The 23654-nt window shown below is 41.3% G+C and overlaps 1 protein-coding gene across 1 annotated transcript; it reads left to right on the forward strand.

The window, feature by feature from the left end:
* The first annotated feature begins 12693 nt into the window (after nucleotides 1-12693).
* On the forward strand, nucleotides 12694-17525 carry nr4a2a (nuclear receptor subfamily 4, group A, member 2a). The gene is made up of 8 exons (XM_079276670.1): nucleotides 12694-12793; nucleotides 13300-13401; nucleotides 13605-14476; nucleotides 14967-15096; nucleotides 15280-15443; nucleotides 15822-16024; nucleotides 16189-16367; nucleotides 16485-17525. The coding sequence occupies exons 3-8, from the start codon at nucleotides 13607-13609 to the stop codon at nucleotides 16739-16741; spliced, it is 1803 nt and encodes a 600-aa protein (XP_079132796.1). The 5' UTR covers nucleotides 12694-12793; nucleotides 13300-13401; nucleotides 13605-13606; the 3' UTR covers nucleotides 16742-17525.
* Nucleotides 17526-23654: the final 6129 nt, after the last annotated feature.

A 23654-nucleotide genomic window follows, 5' to 3' on the forward strand; every position in this document is an offset into this window, starting at 1 on the left:
AGGAGCGCCGTGAAGTCCCCCCCCCCCCCTCCTTTCTTCTCTTCCACCCCTTCTCTTCCCTCCCTCCCTCCCATCCCTCCCCTACCTCCGCTAGGCTCACACCACCACGACTCATTCCACCCTCCTGGAGGTACAAAACTCAGTGGAGTGAGAGGAACTCTGCGGCCGGACAAAAAGCTGCAAAATGACAGAGACAATAATGACAATGAATGTCATGTCTCCCAGTCATAGAAGCAGAGATGCTTGGATGGGCTGACTTGTCCAATTAAATTGTTACAGGTACAGTGGGAGATGAAGTTATTATCCCAGCTGCTTTTGTCAATTAGTCCTTTAGCACAGGCAGAGTTTAATGATGTATAAACACACAACAAGAGGTTACATTTCCTTCAATGTATCAAGGTTTAAATACAGCCCAGAATTGTTGCTTTATAACATACATTACTACAGAATATGTAGACGTCTGTTTGTCATTTCTCACTAAACTTTATGTTTGTAAAGACTCTGTTTTCTAAGGCTAAAAGATGTCTACATGTTGAAACTATCTGATCATGATGGCTTGAAAAATCCTCAGGAGATGAACCCGAGCAGTCAAAGCCCGATCCCCACTAAAGAAGGTCAGGTCAGAAAATGTCACTGCCATAATGTACCCAGTTGTATTATGGGAAAAGGGGTGGAAAAGACAGCTTGAGGAAAAATGAAATACAAGTAAGTGGTCTAAGTCTCTTATTTATTTGTTCATTCTTTTGTCCCTTCTGCACTTTTATATGATTCTAAAAATGTACAAAACCGTGCATATACATTTTCATGTTTCCTATCCAGATGTTGCTCCTTTCTAGAAGTACAAAAGAACACTGCTATTAAAAAACAAATATAAATAGCTCATGTAAAATACCCCCCCCCCCCCCCCCCTCTCCTACTTACTTCTGCTCAATGAATAAGGTTGACAGATCACTGCTCAGATAGTGGCCGTATTCCCTTAGAAGTATGTTGCCTTTTTGCAGTACATGGGAATCCACATATCCTTAAATGCTAAATGAAGTCTGACAGATAGCCTAGAGAAACAAAGTTGGGAGTTTGCAGCTACAATGGAGACCTTGAGTGAACAGGACATGCTATGTACACCCTGGCTAACAATCAACATATGCTTTGTTGTTCTGATGCCAACACGAGGCACGTATAGCCTGGAGAAAGATGGATCCTGGGACTGGTTGGAACGCGATGCCTACTGGCTATTTTCTATTTAAAAAAAATGCTGTTTCTAATTTGTTTACGCTCACATAGGCAGCAATTACAGGGCTGTGTGAGACAGAAGATATTTTACTTCGAAAGTATGATCTAGAATTTAAGATTACTGACGAATAATTATTAAAAACCTGTATTTTGAATTACATTTTTACTTCCTGGTGCCAAAGAGACTGTGATCTAAACATCTTGTGTGCACTGATCTCATGTTAATAATATCTTAATTAAGGGTTTATATTTGGCTTCTAACTGTTAATGACAACAGAAATGCCTGTCAATGTGCATTCGGCTTCATACATGTCGTACATTTGGGGAGACATTCTGAGAAGTCTGTTGTTCTGAAAGTCAAACCACTCAACTTGTGTTTCTCCCACTCGGTTGTAAATGTAAGACAGGGAAAAAAAACAAGTTTTGCAATCACACAAAAGAGATGAAAGGACAAATTTAGATTTGCAGTCAGATTGCTGCTCCAGCTGTGATAAGTGCAATCATTTTTTTTAACATTGCAGTGATTCATACACTTTCATGGTGCGTGGTGTTGTGCACGGCATAGTACGCACTGTTAAAGGAACGATGTCATTTGAGGCTCTGAGCTTCATAATAAACAGTGGCATGGAGGGCAGGAGAGCCACCACCTTGCAATACCAGGGAAAGTTTGACATTGCAGGGTTGGTAATATGTGCTGTGGATCACATGTTACAGCGTCACACTCTTTCATTCCCCACTGTCTGCAGATTCCGTCTCCAGGAAAGTGTTTGCAGCACTGAAAAGGACTTAATTTTATGATAGGCGTGAACTCTGGTTTGACTGATGATAGTTAGGTCAGATCTGGCTTTGTGCGAGTGAAGGAGGGGTTCTGGGATGCTGACAGGCAGCATGATGAGTTAAGACGCTGCCACGGCCCAGCAATGAGAGAGAAATTTGAAAATCTCCTATCCCCCTCAGTAATGAGCCACACCTGTACACTGCTTTAAATACCAGAGAGAAGCTTTAAATGTCAGGTGCAATTAAAGCTTATGATTCAAGGCTGCACAAATCAAATCAAGGCCCCTGAGTTCACCCAAGTCTGAGAGAGCAAAGGCGAGATGGTGCAGAGATGCCATGGACCACTCTTCCTTTACCTTACACTTCAATGGGCCTCTCAGCCCAAAGGTGATTGTAAAGTTTACTACCATTCGGCTGAACTTCTCCATCTTCCCAACTCCGTACCTTTATCAAGGGAAAGGTTTACTGCTCTTTCTGGTATATGAGGTGAAAAATGATCAGAGAATTGTTGAGGTGTGGTTTTACTTAAACACCTGAAGCAGTTTGGATATGTTCGGTGTGTTCAGACCAAACTCGCCTGTCGTTACACAATATTGCTGCTGCAGTGTTTGTGTGAATATTCGCCCTGAACAGCCTATCTGGGCACTCCTTTCGAGGAAGGAAGAGGGGCTTACCTACATACCACAACCCTGAGCAACGTTCATTTCCGAAATAATTACTATTGCGACCTTGTACTTGTTGTGGAAATCCAAGATATCCCAGACACACTGTCTGGTCTGGGTTCATAACGTCATACTGAGGCGCACACAACTCGGTATATTTCACTACCTTGTTCAGAAACTGTGTCTGGATGACATCACAACGCTGATCGGCTTTCAAGACACAGCGTCACGAGAACTTTCAGCTTAAATTGAAATATTTGAAGTCGCACGGATGCATACTCAAGTCACAAGTTGCAAATGTGCACTCTTGCATTGACTTCACGTCTGCTTCACGTTTGGTCTGAACACTCCTTGGTAGTCAACTCACTGGACGAGACATGGTGTGGACATGGAGAGTCAAAATGGACCCTTTGTCATTTGTCATTAAGTATATTGTAATTAGGAATGAACTCATCATTATTTTTATAATTCAATATTTCCATATCGTTTTCTTGATCAATCAATTATTTGTTCCATGGCTGTCAAAATGTCCATGACAGTTTCTCTACAAAATCCTTTTTTGTCCAAACAATAGTACAAAATTAAAGCTATTCTATTTATTATCATAGAAAATTAAGAAAACCACCAATAGTTCACATTTGGAAAACTGGAACAAGTACATTTTTGCTTTAAAAAGGACTTCCTGACTAATTGTTAAAGCTTTAATTTAAATTCCAAATTCAATTCAGCCTTCATGTAAATTCTTTGAGTAATAAATTAAAGATAATCTGTGCACATATTTGAATGACAGCAATGACCTATAACAGTTTACCTGGTAACAGAACATTTTATTTCTCTAATAAAGAAACAGAATTTAATTCCCTGCCGTTTTGTTAGTTATTTGTTCATTTTGAAACCTGAATAAGGCTTTAAGTTTTCAGGATAAATATTACGGCGACTGGAAGTCTCAAGTTCCCAGTCCAAAAAACTGTTGCTTTAATTTGCCCTCTGTTTCATCCAAGACATGTAGCACAGCCTACATTTTACTGTTGAGCTGCTGACTAGGCAGTTGCCTTTCCCGCAATCACACTAATTGGTCTCCTCTGCTGCTCACCTCCAGGACCCTCATATGTTCATACAGATAGCAAAATAAGGCTCCTAAAGAAAACACACGCTGAGAATAATGAGATTTCGCATATACTGTGAAATGTAACAGAAAATGGTGACATTTCAGTTTGAACCCAGGTGACTCTTCTTAAACAATTCACAGACAAAGGAGGACACGTAGGCTTCATTCTACCTATTACTGAGAGATCATTTTATGAATTAAGTCACAATATGATAACAACAGCGGTCTGCTTAGTTGTAGAAATTCTTTAAAACAACTTCAGAAAATTCCAGGGCAGGCAGTCATTCAAGGAAAACATGTCACTGCTTCCCGTGAATGAAAAATGAACACGGGAGGGTAAATAAAGCAATATGACCAGAGGGACCAGGAATTCTGCAGATAAGTGTCAGCTGCGGAGAAAAAATGAAGCATTTACCTGTTTGTAATCCAATTTCATGATGGCTTTCTGTAGATATCGGACTCCTCCGTGAATGAGCTCGGTGCTCCGGCTGCTGGTGCCTGATGAGAAATCGTCTGCCTGCACAGGGGCAGTTTTGAGATCTGACAATGGCAGCCAAGGAAACACATCAACATTTGGATACTTATTGTCCCAAATCTTTAGATGGATCAAGATGCTATATGCACATATGCACAACTTTCCACTGTAATATTCATGACGAGAACAATATTGTGAGGCCATACATATTCCATTGGTTAAAAACAACAATCATTTCCACCAGTGTGACAGCATGGCTCTCGAAAAAGGAACTGCATGTTCCGAGAACACAGTAACCAAACATAGAAAAAACGATTCTAGAAAACATTGTTTCTCTTCTGAATATTTTTAATAAATGTATTTGCGGGAAATCTTATGACTTTCATAACATTCTGAACACTGACATCGCTCTTAACTTTGCCTATTAGAAGCTTCTTTGCTGTCCCAGATGGTCTGCAAATCCCGGTTTTGAAAAGAAGAAAGGAAGAATAACAGGATTAGAAGAAAGTGTTTGAAAACCCCCCTTCACCACCATTAGACAACCCAAATAAATAAAGGGGCAAAGCACATTTAAGAAGCCTCCTACCAGCGACATGGATAATTGATTTGGTATGTAATGGTAACCACAAGAGGATAGTCCTCTCATTGGAAGAGAACAAAGGAGATATCATTCTTTTTTTTGATGATTGGACTAAAGCCCGTAGACTTGTAACGGAGAGAAATCCTCCCAGTCTAAACATGCTGCTGCTCTAGACTTCATAGCCGACATGCGAAGCGCCTTACGGATCAAACCCCAGAGAGACGGCTTGGAAGCAACTCCATCACAATGGCAGGGAGGTTATGCAACATCAGGACGGAGAATGCCCATTTGTGGTTGCAAGCAGGGGCTGAACGAGAGTCCGCCATGAAAGATGCTCTCAAAATGCTCTTCCCGAAAAAACCATTGGCACTGGCGCTGTAGGAAAAACAGGCATTTATCATTTTGTTTGCCGTTTGAAACCCCGACACATTCCTTGAAAACCTGACGACACTTGATAGTCAAAACCAACAAAGTGTCCTCAAACAGGAGTAACTAGTGCATTTGGAGAAACGTGTTTGCTTCAATACACTATACACTCACAATCTTTATACAAACTGGCAAAATCTGCACTGTAAATCAAAAAAAAACAACAGTTGAACAGCCTGCGGCTTGGATGAGCAGGATAGAACTCCAGCTCTTTATTTTCAAACCAGAGTACAATATCAACTAACTCCCAGTGAGGGCATCTAACTTGAGTCAGTGGTTCACACTCCACCGATAAAGCCATCAAACTCCGGTGAGACCTTCATAAGGTCACTCTGAACTCTGAGCTCATCCATGTAGACGTTTTTTTGTTTTTTTACCTGTTCTTCAGCCGCCTCCATGTGTGATACGTGGGCCTACAGCATCCGTGCAAAAGAAAACCAGTCATCAATTCCATTGTCATGTGACTCCAGGGGACAGTACACATTAATAAATGTGTTTCATTATTATGCATATGTCTTTATATTCCTTATGATTGATTCAGGAAAAAAAAAAGCCATGCATTTTCTGTGACAAAGCTGTCAGACACCATCAAGCAATAAAAAACAATACATCACATGCTTATTTACATTCCACTCCCAATAACATTTCAAAACATTGTCTTTCTAGATTAATCACACAATCTCCATGTGGCACGCAGACGGAAGGCACTGAGACGTGCTGACAAGGAAACTTGACGAATTGCAACACATGTACTTAGTAAAGAAGATTACGGCACAGGATTATCTAAAATAAGCAAAACAGAAAGAGACAAATGACAGCCAGTCAGAGACTTTACAGAGGCACCGAACAATCTACCATCTGTTCGAAAGAATAGTGAACAGGATTCAGGAAAACTAAAACGAGTCCCTGCTCCTGAGTATTTATCCCATTTATGATCTGTGACACATCAAATGTAATTCTGTTCCAACCATCATCTAATATGAGGCCAATTGTTTATGTTCTATTCAACAAACAGAGTCTGAAACCTCCCAATAATATTAATAAGACTTTGTTAACAACACGACACACATCAGCGTTGCTCTGCAACACTTGAGGGAATCTCACCTGCTTTCTCTTGTATTCTGCCGGCCGAGTGCGGCGAGACAATGCGAGCCTCCTCCAGCACTGACAACAGTTCCCATTACTGCCTTGTGGAATGCCATGCCTCCTCCTGCAATGCACAGTGTAAGTATTTCATTGTTGAAACCACACTAACAGCAGGCATAGTGTGGCTGTTAGGCTGCATTCAGGATGTATGGATCTGATCTTCTGTCAGTTCGCAGGACTTTATTAGAGAAACATGCAGTGGTGGAAAGTAACTACGTGCATTTACTCAAGTACTGTTACAAATGTAAGGTTTTATGTTACTTCATACTGCAGCTACAGAGGAAAATGTTGTATTTCTTTACAACAAATATATTTCGCAGCGATAGCTACTTTTCCGATTAACAACCTGTTTGACTTGTGACCTCTTGCAAAAAAAAGCAGTGTCTGGTTGACGCACCTTATAATGTTTTCAGATGGCTATAATGTGCTGTATATAACTAAAACTATCACTTACAATGCTACATACACAGGATTCATTCGCTGGTGTGTACTTTGTCTTTGTTGTATTCATACATTGTTGTATTGGTGCTTTTACTTTGGTAAAGGATGTGAATACCTCTTCTACCACTGGAAACATGGCTAGTGGCCATGCCTGTGAAGTTTACTTTATCCGAAACAATGTCACCATCTCAATACTGATCCGTCTCCTTGCCTAGAACCAGGTCTGCCTCCTCACGCCACAGTGTGAATGGTGCACTGCACTAAACTGAATCCACCAGGACAGAAATCCTCCCATACAGCATGCTTAGAGGAGAAAGCCTTGCAGATTAGGCAAAGCTTTATCCAATTCCCTCATCATCCATTCTAGGACACTTTAGTGGGGCCAAAATGGAGTCGCAGCAAATTCCAGTACAAAACGAAATCTGCCACAGCGAGCCCAGTATCAGCGTGTAACCTCGATGAGCAGGCTCATGTCTGTGCAAGCTGCTAAATCTACTCACACCTCAACCTCGGACGGGAGATAAACTGTTAGACTCATTAGAGGGCAGAAGCTCATTCCTCATCCAACCAGAATAATTCAAGAATTCTGGTGTTATTTTTTTTTAGGCCAAAGTCTTCAACACATTTTTTTTTTACCAGTGATCTTTTTAAAGCCCAATAGCCAGTGGCAATGGCACGGTATATTTCCTGAAGGCCGGCATTCATAACTATTACAAAGAGATTCACTTTTACACTGTTAAAGAGTCCTCTCAACCTTTTATAATTCAGATATATTATTAATCAAAGAGATTGACAAAGAAACTAATGGTTTGTCTGATTTTCACTGGGGCACAATCCAGCCGGCAATTGATTGTGGCACCAGGGACACCTGCAGCTTCAGAATACATTTTCACTTTCAGGAGGAGAAAAAAAAAAACAGCACCACGAGGAAATATTGCCCCACCACATGAATATGCAGGGACTTGATACCAGCAGTGTCATTACTAATGTTGCTGCCAATTACAGAGCATGTCATGACACTGTGATTCATGAATATTCATCGTTGACTGATATAGACAGCAGCAGTATGCAGAGGCCTCTATTCCCATTTTACTGTCTCATTGTGAATGGTGAACAGGTACCTCCATCATACCATGGAGGCACCTTCCAGCTGCAAGACAAGCTGTTCCATAAGGCATTGCTAGTTAACAGTGTGTTATATAAAGGTGTATAAAAGTGATGAAGTGCTCCCTGGCTCTAAAGAGCAGGCATTAAAGCATATTAAGTAGACATTTAAGCTTGTAAAGTGGGAATCTAGAAATGGAAAGAAGACACTGAGCAAAGGGATGCCTTCAGGGTCGGGCTGTTCAATTCTCAGAAAGTTTGATACCTGCTGGTGCTTAGAAATGAAATGAGGTTTGTGCGAGGGACCAGCAGATTTTGCAAACCTACTGGGCTTCAATTTAAGTGTGTGTAAGTGAGTGGATCAATTCCCTCCTAATTTACCATCCAGTTTCAGGGCTAACTAATGTTGAGTAGTAAGTGGATCAATCAGTGATTGTACAATTATAAGAAGTGGAAAGCGTATTAGTAAAACCCTTTTTCTCAGTTTTCTCAATTATTTTCACACCTTTGTTCAGTAATGTGCTTTAAATACTATTTTGAGGAAGTGGTGCTTCACAGAATATTTCCCTGTTCTACAATTTTATACATCTGCTCCTACACTTAAAAAGAAAACTTAGAAAATACTGTTCTTATACTCTACAAGTTCCTTCACAGGTGAGATGTGGCATGCAAAACATGTGATGGGCTGACATGCTGTACTAGATTAAACCTGCAGAATAAAGACAGTCTGACTTATTGCGGGACCACCAACAACATTCAAATGCTCCTGCTTTGCACAGAGGCACTCATTATGCAAAGCACCCGACTTGCAATTAACTCCAATGTAAACACACCTGCATCATTATTACACAATCAGAGCAACTGAGGAAGAATAAAGTGCGAGATAGTCCACACATGGTTGGTGTGTGTGTGTGTGTGTGTCAGTTGTTAGACACCTGAGTAACTCGTGACACTTGTTTGTCACTTGCTAGGCAAGTGAGCTACTAGGTAATGAGGGAGTTCATTTTGAAAAGACACGATGCATGTTGTGTCGACCCCTCCCCTCCGCTATGGGTCTGTGTCCTGTTTTCTGGCTCTAATTTGTCTTTCAGGTTGTTGATCGTCGGCTGATGAGCTCCACCTGAGCCTGGTGGAGTTCCCGCTATAAAGTCTCTCCGCCTGGACATGGACGCCCCTCTTCCTTTGGCTGACACGGCCGCTGATTTGTTTTGTTTGTTTCAGACATTTTCACACCTCCATGCATGCTGACATGACTGATTACTGACTCTCCATGTTTCTTCAGTTTAGTTTATGTATTCTTCAAATAAATGTGTTCATTTACTGCTTTTACACTCGTCTGGTCTCCCATTTATGTTGCAGTCTTTGAGCCTTTGGTTGTAACAATATAACCAGCTTATATTGACACACCGGTTATATGATATGCACTGTAACCGCTCAGCTACCAAGGTGGTCCAGATGTCGCCATGTTGAGAGCCGAATGGAGGCAATCTTTCAATCGATATGCTCTGAATTTGGAATTTAGCATCTTTAAGTCAAAGTAGCAATAAAGCAAGGCATAAATACTCCATTGAGTACAAGTACAGAACTATGAGCAAGCAAATACAATGTAGAAGTACTCACTATGCAGCTGAATGGTGCCTGTTAGAATGATGATGTTGTTTTTTATCTTTGGATGCACAATCATGGAAGCATGTATTTTGACATTGTAGGGTGATGGTTGGCAGTTGAATCTGTCACAAATCACATATTTAATCTCATGATCATGATTTGTATTTTAAAATCATAAACAGAAAAGTAACTACAGCACAATATTGGACCCTAAAATGTAATGGAGTGGTCGTGTAATGTCGTAGAAAAATGAAATATTGAAGTAGAGTTAAATTAATTAAAATAATCTGCCTTGAGTACAGTACTATAATAAATATACGTTTGTTACATTCCACCTCTTTGCATGAATGCCTCAATCATTGAACACTCTGAAAGAGATACTTCTACATGATTATTTTTAGTCAAGTATATCTGAATACTTAATAACTAGAAATAAACACATACAGTCTTCGTCCACTACATAAACGCATCACAACAGTAGTGAGACCATATCTTTTAAGCTAAAATGAAATCATGTCAAACTGGAACTTTGAAGCTGTGTCACATCTGCAAAGGCTGCCACTGGTGCCGCATGTGGTCTGTGGTAATGTATGATCTTATGATTCATATCATGGTCAGATATCTTTGTGTCCAGAAGACATGCAACATTTGAATGGATCATTCCACTGGTGGGTCAAAATGCAAGTGATGCTTGATGATCGCCGTAATGTGAGGACCACTTGCAAAGTGACGTAAGTGCTGACGTAAGCCGGACCCGCGCTGTGTTGCAGTGACTAAAAACTGCCTGGAATACTTTTGCGTAAAAACAAAACCAAAAAAACTGCCATCTGAGCCAAATTAGAAAGTAGTTGGTTCAAGTGTGATCACTCCTCACGTTCCAGTTCTCAACCTGGGGCGACCTTTCAGCCGCTGGTCTGACCTTAACTGAGATCCATAAGCATCCTGCGACAATGGCATGATGACAGCATCTATATTTTTAATAATAAAGCGTATTTTTTGAGATTTCCGGATTGTACCCGGGGAGACAGACACAATTTTAACAGAGCGGTGTCGGTCTGTAAGCCAATGAAAAAACATGTCCGTCATTCTCTCTGACGCACACAATCGCGCGCCCACACACTCAAATTGGTAATGTCAGTAGACATTTCCTCAAACAAAGTTAAAAATATCATCTCAGGAAATGACTTCTGTGTGATTAAAGATAACTACTCACTTTCAAATGGCTGTCAATTAATTGCGCATATAAATGGGAAGTTAATTATTCTTCAGTAAAATGGCCAATTAAACGACTAATTGTGTTTTCATTCCAAGACCTAAATGGTAAATGAATGACAGAAACACATTGCGACCAAGCCACGTCCTGTAGTGTTTTCACAGAAACTATAGTTTAAATTGGATATGTGCACACTGTATGTATGTGTGGTCAGTAGATTTCAGCACACAGTTAAAGTTTTTGTGTTGACGAACAGGAAGCCTCCTGGAATAAACGCAAGTGAAATGTGGTCTAATTAGCACCATGAAGGCAAAGAGGAGGCAAAAAAAAAACCAAGAACTTTTACAGCATTATTTATTGCCTGAATATTCACAGTGCAGTGTGGAGAATTTGTGATGTACAAATCCTGCCACCAAGCCCACCTGAAAAGGACTGGGCGTGAACAGCCTTAATGGGGTTAGGTTAATTAAAAAGGTTAATTGTAAGAAACAGGAGATGGTTGATGTATTGCTGGTGAACAATAGTGTCCTCTAGAGGTGAGTGTAACCATGATATACAGTTTCCTTTTTCTCCCTCCTTGCACACTCTGTCCTTGTGGGGCACTGAGTACAGGGCACACACAAAAAAACTGCTTTGACACTGATGGTTGTTTCTGTGACTCCTATAATAAAGCGCCAATCCACTAGAAATAACACACGACGCAGCTTGCTGCCTGCTGCAACGTGCATGTGGCCCTACGTCTCCACACATCTTGTTGCACCCCATATGCACGCTCACGCCTCACCTTGGCTTGCTGCCCAGGCCAATATGAATGTTTTAAAATGTAGGCCAACTCCATTGGCTATACAAGGTGCTGGTGTAAGATTACACAGAGATCAGTTATTCCATCGCTGCAGAACAATAAAGCCAAAAGATTATTTTGGCGACTGCGTCAACTTGAGCGTTTTCTGCGTCACTCTCCATTCTGCCCGCTCCTATCACGTTTCCCTCTCTGGGGACCAAAGTGGTTCCCTCATGACAACTGGCTTCAGGCCCACTAATTACCCCCCCCCCCCCCCCCCCTTCTTCCTCCAGCAGCTCTATACCAGCTCTATGAATAGGCAGCCTGCCCCGCAGACCCCACCCCATCTGAGGTCTAAATTTGGAACACAATTGAAATACAGAAATCCTGTCAGAAGATAACAAAGAATAATATTGACCCTCGCTTCATTAGGCCTATTTCATACAAGTGTAGCGAGTCTTGCGTATTAGCCACATTGTGACATAACTGTGCCAATGTACAGTCCTCAATTTGACACCGCAACAACAACTATCAGGCACTGAATAAGCCCAATACTTGTTTCTGCACGTGAGCTCTGTTTTAATACTGGATTATAAAAGATGCACCTTTACAAGTTATTATATTGTGTGTTGTATTAACTGAATTGTCTGCGTTTACAAGCAATGATTGTGTTTTGATGTGGAGAAAGCAAACGTTCTTACATACTTCAATAGTTTTAAAGAAAGTTTGCAGAACCTTCCAGCTGTCTCATTTACTTTGCCAAGTGACACAATGAAATCACAGCCCAGATTAATATCAGGCCAAAACAAGCCTGACTTAAGTACTGTGCAAACACAAAAGTGTCTGAAGTGAGCCCAGAAGGGTTTAGCCTTCCACTACATCTCTGCTCATGTCCATGTGGGAAGCAACATAGAACACATACCACAAGACAAACACGTTTGCCAGAAAAATTGGGGCTTGAGAAAGTTCCCAAGCGGATTGGTCCATGTCGGTGTCGACGCCGATGACGTCGAGCCGTGAAACACGTGGGCCACGGCATCCAGAGCTCACATAAACAAAGCCACATTGGCCAGACTGGGTAGTCGAAGCTCTTGTCGCTGTCAGTGAGCAGGAGTCACACCGTTTGTCTGCCTGGCTTTGTTGGGTTCCGCCGCTCATGATTTGGAGCTTTTACAGAAATTGATGAATACCCCCTGCATGCTTATCGCATGGATTGAAAGCCACGATCCTGATGTGAAAAAGGTAAGATTCACTCATTTCTTTGCAACGTAATCTTTGTCCGCGCTTTACTGCCGTCGCCTTCTCTGAACATTTTACATTTTGTTTCCTTTTAGTCTGTTTTCGCTGTTAAACTGAATTCATTGCTTCCCAAAGCCGAGTCTGACACAGACTGTGGAGATCTGTGTGCTGCTGTTATTTCACGAGAATTTAAAGCTTTCTGCTTTTTTAGACAAGTTCTCACTAATGTCAAGTGCGGGAAGTTGGTCTGTTTATCACTCTCAACCGCACACTTTGCAACAAGAAAGGACAAAGACGACTGATGCTGTTTAATTCCTGTATGCACGTATTTTGTCTGTATCCATTCAAAGTGTTTAGTAAATGTAAAACGCAGTGCGTAATTAGAAATTGGTTGCAGTTTGTGCGCATTTGTGTTGGGGGACAATATTTATTTTTCTCGGATCTCGTGGGGATTTGTTTAGATATTTGTTTTATTTCATAACCAATGTCAAAGTGATGTGTCTTATCAGGGGAAGATCCAGAACAGAGCCGCTTTCTTGAATCCGGACAACCATACAACTCCCGATAATACCCATTTCAAGTGTCACCGAAAAGCTGTCAGAAGACTTGAGGTAGGATATGGAAAATTATTTATAAATAAAAATACAGATGTCTTATTGCTTCATCCTATTTTATTATGAAATCACTTATAAATATAAAGCACATTTCATCTTTTTTTTTGTTGTTGTTTAAAGTAAAAGTACATTGAACACTCTTAACAGTTTGAACATTTATTTGGGAAATTCTGATGTGTTTCTACCGGTTTGGTTTTCAGCCATGCCCTGCGTTCAGGCTCAGTATGGATCATCACCTCAAGGAGCTAGTCCCGCTTCCCAGAGCTACAGCTACCACGCCGCTGGAGAATACAGCTGCGACTTCTTAACACCCGAGTTTGTTAAGTTTAGCATGGACTTGACCAACACTGAGATCACAGCCACTACTTCTCTCCCGAGTTTCAGTACATTCATGGACAACTATAACACCAGTTACGAAGTCAAACCGCCCTGTCTGTATCAGATGCCCCACTCTGGAGAGCAGTCCTCTATCAAGGTGGAGGACGTCCAGATGCACAACTACCATCAGCAGGGCCACCTGCCACCTCAGTCGGAAGAAATGATGGCTCACTCTGGGCCTATGTACTTCAAACCCTCCTCGCCTCACGCCCCGAGCACGCCAAACTTCCAGGTTCAGCCTAATCACATGTGGGATGACCCTGGCTCCCTCCACAGTTTCCACCAGAACTATGTTGCGGCCACGTCTCATATGATGGACCAGCGCAAGAATCCAGTGTCACGGCTCTCGCTCTTCTCCTTCAAGCAGTCCCCGCCCGGCACTCCCGTTTCCAGCTGCCAGATGCGGTTCGACGGGCCGCTGCACGTCTCCATGAACCACGACAACCAGGGCGTGCACCGCGGCCTTGACGGCCAGAGCTTCGCGGTGCCCAGCGCCATACGGAAACAGGCTGGTCTGGCCTTTCCTCACTCCCTGCAGCTCGGCCACGGGCACCAGCTGGTGGACAGCCAAATGCCATCGCCCCCGTCCCGAGGATCTCCATCAAACGAGGGTCTGTGTGCGGTATGTGGGGACAACGCAGCCTGCCAGCATTATGGAGTGAGAACCTGCGAGGGCTGCAAAGGATTTTTCAAGGTGGGCTGACAATGACAGCAACCATGAATCAGTGTTACTGTTATTACATGACAGATATGCAGTGTGTTCATTATTATCCACCGCGCCCGTGAGTTATAACATGCACAATTTCCTTAAACATAATAATAACACGAGCTGAACGTCGGATATAATTACAAATACAATGTGGACCCCGTTAAATATTACAGACCTTAAAGTGGCTGCGTAAAATAACTTGATATGACAAGCATATCTGTCCATAGTTGATCTCAAAGGAATAAGTAAAATATGAAAGACCACGAGTGTGTCTTTGCTGACGGTCTATTCCCTCTTGTTGGCTCATACAGCGCAGTCCCAAACAGGAGATGAGAAAGATATTATATCGTTTTCATCTTTTCATTTTTTTTTTACGTTACATCACTTGTGCAGCAAACCACAGTCCGTGTTCTACATGTTCTATAGCCTTGGAAATAAGCCTGCAGAGTGACATTATGCTTTTCTTGCTTTCCAGCGCACCGTTCAGAAAAATGCAAAATACGTGTGCTTAGCAAATAAAAACTGTCCTGTTGACAAACGCCGAAGAAATCGTTGCCAGTTCTGCCGTTTCCAGAAGTGCATGGTCGTCGGAATGGTGAGAGAAGGTATGTTTAGACCATGCATCATATTTTATAACAGTAGTTTATATTTCCCCACGGATACACTGTGGAGACATGTGCGTAATAGAGTGCAGGATTGTTATTTATACCACATTTAAGTATTTACGGACAACAACAGGAGGGCATATTAATTAATGACTCATATGTCATGTATTTCTTCCATTGGAGTTGTCCGAACTGATAATCTGAAAGGTCGGAGAGGACGCCTACCATCCAAACCCAAAAGTCCACAGGAGCCTTCCCAACCCTCGCCGCCGGTGAGCCTCATAAGCGCACTTGTTAGGACCCATGTGGACTCCAACCCCTCCATGTCTGCTTTGGACTACTCCAGGGTAAGTAATGTACCACGATCCCAGAAATAAAACACACACAGCTATTCAAAATCAAAACAAGTTGACAACTACTCGGGGCGAAAACAGAAAGAACAACAAGATTGACGGTCTTTTTTAATTTAGTCCTGCTTTATAGGTAACAATTCACTGCCTTGAAAGTTGTGTGCAATACATCGCCGAATTCCTAACTGTGTCAGGCTTTTAATGTGGCATATTTTTTCCCTAAGTAAATTGCGTTGAAATAGAGAACTTAATAAAAAAAGACATGAATTTAATCGTGAAAAAGCACCCTCTCCCTCTTGGAAATGGGCATTTGCAATTTCACGGATTATATATTTTAAAGGACCTCATTAAGGCGCTGTTTAAATTAAATTCCAGTTCCAGGCTAACCCTGACTACCAAATGAGTGGAGACAACACGCAGCACATCCAGCAGTTCTATGATCTCCTGACGGGCTCCATGGAGATCATCCGGGGCTGGGCGGAGAAGATCCCCGGCTTTTGTGATCTACCGAAGCAAGACCAAGATCTCCTCTTTGAATCCGCCTTCCTTGAACTTTTTGTCCTGCGGCTGGCGTACAGGTAAGCCGCGTAATTATTAAACAAAACAATCTTAGCTTTAGACAATCATCAGCTCCTCCTTCAAGCTTCAATGCTTTGGGTTTTATTATGCCCAATAATAAGAAGGCTGTTAAATTCCCATTTATTGGCAAGCGTAATTAATTGCATTTTCTCATTAATTGCAGGTCCAACCCAGTAGAAGGCAAACTTATTTTTTGTAATGGAGTGGTGTTGCACAGGCTACAGTGCGTCCGTGGATTTGGAGAGTGGGTGGACTCTATCGTGGACTTTTCTTCCAACTTGCAGAGCATGAACATAGACATCTCAGCTTTCTCCTGCATTGCAGCTCTCGCCATGGTAACAGGTGCGTAAAGGCGGCTGCTCCTTTTCAAACTCTGGCTGCGCTACAATGCATGCAAAGCAAAGGACGTTAATGCATCGGAAATAATTTATCTTTGTCCTTTTTTCTTTCGTATTTCAGAGCGACACGGGCTTAAGGAACCCAAGAGAGTCGAGGATCTCCAAAACAAGATAGTCAACTGCCTCAAAGATCAAGTGACATTCAATGGCGGTGGATTGAATCGTCCCAACTACTTGTCAAAACTCTTGGGAAAGCTCCCTGAACTGCGCACACTATGTACCCAAGGTCTGCAGCGTATCTTTTACCTAAAACTAGAAGATCTAGTCCCTCCGCCAGCAATAATTGACAAACTTTTCCTCGACACCTTACCTTTCTGAGTCTGACTCGATGGCAAGACCTCAAAGAACTTCCAAAAGACTGTTTATTAAGAGTGAGACGTGACAGATTTTTAACGTTATTATTCTGAATATTTGCAAGCTCCGTATGCGAATTGAACAAACAGCACGCATTATGAGTAAGGAATCATGAGAAGAAAAAAAAATAACAGAAGGAAGAGACAGACAGCTGTGTATGCCTTTTTCATTTGATTGCCAAACGAGTGAATCAGAATTTCTCTCCGGTGGACAAATTGTCCGGTTTTACAATCACTTACTGTTTATTTAACACCGGCTCTACTGATTCAGCATCAGATGTAGTATACTCCATTTATATATATGAACAACCCGGCGCGCGCGCGCGCACACACGCAAACACACACACGTACACAGACACTGTATATTATGATAGATTATGTGATGCCTCCAATGCATCGGTTTATAACAAGTGTACAAAGTTTGTTATAATGAAAATATTTAACTTTCTTTTCTTTTCTTTTCTTTTCTGACTCGTGCCTATGTGTTTCTGACAGGATCCCAAAAAGTATCCAGAAAAGACGCATGTTCTAGTTTTTTTTCTTTTCCTTTTCCTTTTCTTTTATAGGCACTTGCTGAGGTGATGTCTATATATAATATATACCGGACACTATGTAGTCTGCTAGATTTGATACAGATTCGTAGTTATGGCACTCCTTTTATGTATGACGCATATGTGGAAAAATATCTCACCTGTATAGAAAATGAGGGACCCATTGTGTTTGTAAAACTGTCAGACATTCCTTGTTTGTATGTGCTGTAAGTATTGTTGCTGTTGAATATAAACGTTTCTATATATTTATTATTTCTATTGCCAAGAGCTACACTAAGCATGGTGCAATTTAAACGATTTCAAACCATCCAAGTTCATGCTGAGCACGTTGTCTATGTTTTATGTCTTATAAACGTCTAGTTATGATTTAACACGTTTTAGAAATGAAAAACAGCCATCTTATATCAAGAGGTTCATGAGTGTGTGATATAGGCCCACATCTTTGACATCATGATGTACTTACAACTTCTGTAACGCATTTGGTTCCGGATTTAAAAAAAAAAACCTTTAGAGAGAAATACATATTTAATGTTTACAAATAAAACTTTAAAATCAATTCTTTGCTAAATAATTTCTCTGAAATTAATTTTATTCTTTAAATTAAGACATTTCTGGTCGGAAGGAGCTACTTTAGCGAGACAAAATATAATTCTGAGTTCAAACGTATTGTAATTTCCTTAAGTATTATGATCGGTGCTTACAGAATGAAACATTTATATAATAATAATAATACATTGTTTATTTTAATATCTTACTTTAACTAAATGTGAAATTATTTAGACCTAGTTTGTTGAAAAAGTAAGTTAGTGCATTTAAAGACTGAGAATAGTTCGCAAATAATATGCAGGCCTACTCATGTTTCATCCTAAAATGATCTGCTTAAACAAAAATAGTTTGCACACATTTCATCATTCCAATCGTTTGATTTAAGCCTAAACTGAGCGAATATTCCAGTCATCAAAACTACACTGATTTAAGGAAACAACTTAAATTGTTCTCCTCTATATTTCATGTACTTGAATCTAGAAAGAAAAAATATTTTATTTACACACCAGGCTGTTGAGACCTCTTTTTATTCTCGAATTTGTATTTGACAAAGGAAAACGATAGAACGGATTAAATATGAGTCGTCACTATTCGCTTGATTCGGGAGTAAACGCAAATTGACGAGCGAACAATTTAAAAGAGAGATCGGATTTTATATTTCAATATTTTCCTCTGGATGCTCTTTATGGTGCAAAGGTTGATGCAAATAAAAGTTTGAGGTTGTCGTTCTGAACAGACTTTCCTTGTTGGCTGTAATCAAAGGAATACAAATGTAACGGCCAACTTTATGTTATTTTAATACGAGATAATTGTTGCGCTTCATTTGCCTGCACGTGTGTGTAAACGCAGACTGTGCACCTGTTTTACTCTGCTGATGAGTCAGACGAGTCGGAACTTAAACCTACAGAGCTCCCATAATAAAGGGCCAAAACCCGCGATTACAAAGAAGAATAAAGTGCGGCTGAAACGAACACATTCATTGTGAAATTAAATCATGTTGCGCACAGGTAGCACAGTTGTATCTCGTGCGTCACAGCGCTACACTCTGCGGTGTATTTTTTTTTGATTGAGTGAACAAGAAAGATACGATAAAGCCACACGCAGGAGGCATTTTCTCTTACTTACGGTTTAAAAGTGTTTTGTTGTTTTTGTGAAAAAGTGACCTCGTTGTGTATTGTAGTTTAATAGTAGCCCAAGCATAAACCTGTTACCATCAACCTCCCACAAACCCCCGGGGGACTCCGGGTCCGCGCCTCTGATTCCAGCTAAAAAGTCCGATACTCCTTTAATCGCATTTAATGATCACCCTCGTATTCGACTACAAGTTCAGCCACTTTTGAGATGCTGCTGCGCATCACATCTGGGGAAAAGAAAGTCATTAAGAAATGTATATTAAACGGCAGTGATTGGGCTGCACTGAACTGAGGCAGCAGCGCTGTCACAAAGCCTTTCCTTTAGTCTATCAGAAGAGATAGTGACGCCAGGCTCTGAGGCATGTCTGCGACTTATCCCCACTGATTCCACATTTATCACATGATCAAGATGAAGGGAACAGCTTATTTTGAGAGATATTAGCAGCAGGCAATACATTGTCTGAATAATTAGATCGTCAGTGTAAAGTGCTAATTCCAAGGCAAACTGGGATTACATTCAGAACCAGTTTGCTGACATTTAGCAGATCTGTTGAAAGGGTGCATTACAGTGTCACAAGTCCTCTCTATTGACTCAAAGTACAGTTCGGTTTTAAACATGTCTTTCTCTCAACACAATAAAACACGACACAAGCAGCTATTACATCTGTCAGTGTTTGTGCGTGATTATGTATGCTGGAGGACTTTCAGTCGAAATTCATTAAATGACTTAATTTCCTCCCTGCTCTTGACATCGGCGGAAAGGTTAGACATGACGGTGTCAGCACAAGTGTAGGGCTAGAAGGGAGAAGAGATAGAATTCTCTGCCCGTCTTCAGCTCTGGCACAGAGAACAACAAACCAAAGCCAGCAGGTGAAGGTGGCCATCTTCCGAAGAAAAGAGCCTTTGTATCTGCTGCTAAGTGCTTGTCGACAAAGTGAGAACCAAATTATAAGACTGAGTCCCAGCTTCTGAAAAAAATGCTGCTTCCCATTTACAATACCACTAATAGATGCCACACACACGTGCGGTGCACACTATGTTGCACCCACAGCTGCACTTTTGTCAAATTCTGTGATGCAGTGTGACAGGTTCTCGTGCGCTCCGTGGATTTCAAGTGCTGTTGCTCCGCTGTAGGAGTTTTTATTTACGTCAGGAGCCGTTCCCCAACAACAAAATTGAACAAGGACATACGTTTTTTTAGGACTCTAATATGACATTATGTAACTCTTTGGAAAAATGTTGGCATGTTGACGGTGCTGGCTGGGACTTTGCTTTGGTCTAGAGGTCTAATGGGTGAATTATCATGTTGGGAGGGCAAGATAAGTCAGACCCTTTGCCTCATCTGATCCCCATGGTGGGAAAGCACTTGACCTTTCACCTTTGCACTACATGAGAACTTGTTAGATGAGGAAACCTCTCTGTTGCTCAAACTGCTCGCGGAATTACCTTTTGAAGTGAAAAGACAGAATGGAACGAAGAATTAAAACAAATATGCACGCTACAAGACGCACACCACTGATTTTCTCTATACAGCATGAGTTTCGGACACTGCATGTCATTTTACCTGACTAGAATTAAGCCTAGAGTAAATGACAGTTAAGTTCTGTCTTTCTTTACGTTTCATGTGATTGGCATTAAAAGTTATTTTGAGGTAGAAAGTTCGTGAGCAAGACCTGAAATAGACCCACGTGAACTGCTTCGTGACTAAAACATGCTCTTTGTTACTCGACTTTCTTGCAAATGAAAGTGATTCAAACAACTCGTCTGACTTTTCAGTGTCAGCACACTCTGGATGTTGTGTCACGATTACCCACATAAGTTACCTTACACCTTCAGCATAAACATCCTTGTCCATGCACCGCTGTTCAACAATTCTGCTCCTCTTCATTCATTCAGTGCATTCAGAAACCGTTTATTGCCATGCTACACATCCTCGGCGATTTGGTGCATACCAGTAAAAACACAGTACAATTGTATGACATCATTTAAAAATACAACATGTGAAAATTTACAATAACATATGGTAAACAAACAAATAAGAGTATGTTAAAACAAGTATGTTATTAAAGTGTCAAGTGTATATTAAAAGAGAAAAGTTGTGCAAGGGTGTGTAACAGTAAGAAATTGTCCTGGGATGAATAGTGTCTGACTCAGTGGGGGTCCCGGCTTTATTGATGAACCCAACTGCAGATGGGCAGATGTGTGGCGTGAGGTCTTAAGTCTCAGTGTACTCTCAGAATCACTTCCTCTCATGTTACCTTTCCCTCCGTTCAGGCAGGCTGCTGTTCAAGCCTGCAGTAAAACATGTTGATTACACAACTTATGAATCTCATGAGTCCTTCCGACTATAGCTCTAAACAAAATGAATGAACAATGAGTCGAATGATGGCCCTTTGGATACGACTGCCTATAGTTATACTGCTGTGACTGTTTGATTTACCATATTGAAATGCTGATGATTGTTCAATAAATAATGCAAAAAGCTGATTTCCAAGTGGCGAGGCAGGAAAAGAAATCCACCTTGCATATAGATGGGAGTGAGCCGTGTCTGTCCCCTCTCAGCCTGTGGCCCAGAGCGGCTTTATCATTCATAGGACTAAACAGACAATCAATTCAGCAGCCATGTATGAAGGATGAAGGGATGCGACAAGCTGTGAATGATGAGGAGCCAAAAATCAAAGGCCTCACTCCTTCTTAGCTCTAATGGCCATTACCAGCCCAGACAGCACCAGTAAAATGAGGTTAATCATTTGCACAGATCCTTTCAAAGACGATTGACTGGACTTGATGCCTAGTTAGATCACTCATAAATATTTACTTCGTATTAAACAGCTGTGTACGCTCTGTTCTTGCACATTGATTTTTGACGGATGCTGTCAAATTATTGTTTCAGGAGTGGTCAAGTTAAAACCACTAATGCAATGCCTGTAACAGGACTCAATTATGCGAACCACAAGGTATTAATAATGCAATGAAACCGACTGGACATTGTGTGAGAGACGGAATTCTTCAGGTTTCTGCAGGAAACTAAGGATTTCGGCGAAAAAAGAAGTCGAGAGAGATTTACAAATGATCAGAAACCACAAAAGCCTGAATCGTACATTCAGTGTTGATAGCTAGTAAAATAGCCCCACAGTTGAAGTTTATGGGCATAGCATGTATCAGTATTGAACACACATGCTCAGTCCTTTGACCTTATTGACAAAATGAAATCGGAAATTTCCTTTATAGAAAGACTAAATGTTTCCTCGGGCAGACATGTTTCCGATTCAATTAGTTTTAATGAAGCCGGTGCTCAGTGGTTACTGAAGTAGAAAAAACATGCATAAATGCCTGATGGTAATAGAGGACACATTAAGGAGGAAGGCATCGGACACACAGTACGTGTTTCTAAGTGGCGAAAAATGCCTCTATCAGGCTGGTATGGAGCCAGTGGCTTGGGAAGCAGTGAATTATATGAGCCTCAAATGATGCATTAGGATCTCTGGGGCGAGGCTTGAGGAGACTGAGGAGCAAACTGTAAAAACACACGGGAAAATAATCTGGTTTTGATGACGCACGTGGGGGTATCACCAAGCAGATGGTAAAGTCATGCCCATCACAAAATCACATTTAAATAATAGTGTCATATAGTCTCAACTAAAAATCGATTTATTCTTCCAATCATGTTATTTTGTAATTTCTACAGTCTTAAAAACATTACCGCTCATTACCTGCTCTTTGTATTCACCCCCATTTAAACCTGCCACTGTGACAATGTGACTGAATGCAGGGCTGCAAACTACCCCCCCCCCCCTCTCTCTCCCCGCCCATCTGATGTCAGTGTGTAAAATGTCAACATGGTCAGATGCGCTGGCTCAGTTCCCGCAAGAATATGCCCTCATCCAGTGTTATGGTTTGTGCCGCTGTTCCATGTGAAGTGAAACATATTAAACACACCCATGCACATGTAATCTGTTCATGTCTTTGAGTCAAATTGTGTGTGTGTGTGTGTGTGTGTGTGTGTGTCTGGTCCTATATCATCTGAGTTCCTTTCAGTCTTTTGCAGCCCTCTTCATATGCATTTAGTCTTATTGAATTAAAGCAACCCAGATAAAAGGCAGGTACATGTGTGCTCTGGCAGCATAGGGGTCTAAGGTGCTGATGTAGTTGCATCGTCCCTGTTTTGATTCCAGCGGGGGAACTGTGTTGCATGTCATTCACCCAATTCTCTCTTCGCTGATTTCCTGTATGTCGCCACTGTCTGTTCCAATAGGGGTTTAAAATGCCATCGAAATGAATGGCTTCATTCGTGGAGAAGAATACAGGTGTAGCAAAAGTTAAGTGTTCCCTTTGGACAAATGTAGAGTTACACAAAAAAATGATATCCATCGAGGGATGTATTTAAGGTTCAACCAGAAAATGAGTTCTTTCGAGCACCAAGACCCCAGTTGTGTCTCCCCTTGATTAAACAAGCAGGCTTGTAAAAGGGTTGCTGAAGGTTTTACGTTAATCTTCCCTTCGCTGACTAAGAGGAGGTAAACAAGTCCGAAATTCACTCAGACTTGTCTGCATCTGCAGGGCGTCTCAGGCCTCTGCTCTTGTCTACAGCGAGTGTATGCATGCATTTCTAATGGCATGTACCCGCAGAGTGACAACAGAAATAGAT

This window comes from Melanostigma gelatinosum, assembly GCF_949748355.1.
Source record: "Melanostigma gelatinosum genome assembly, chromosome: 10".
NCBI classification, from domain to species: Eukaryota; Metazoa; Chordata; class Actinopteri; order Perciformes; family Zoarcidae; genus Melanostigma; species Melanostigma gelatinosum.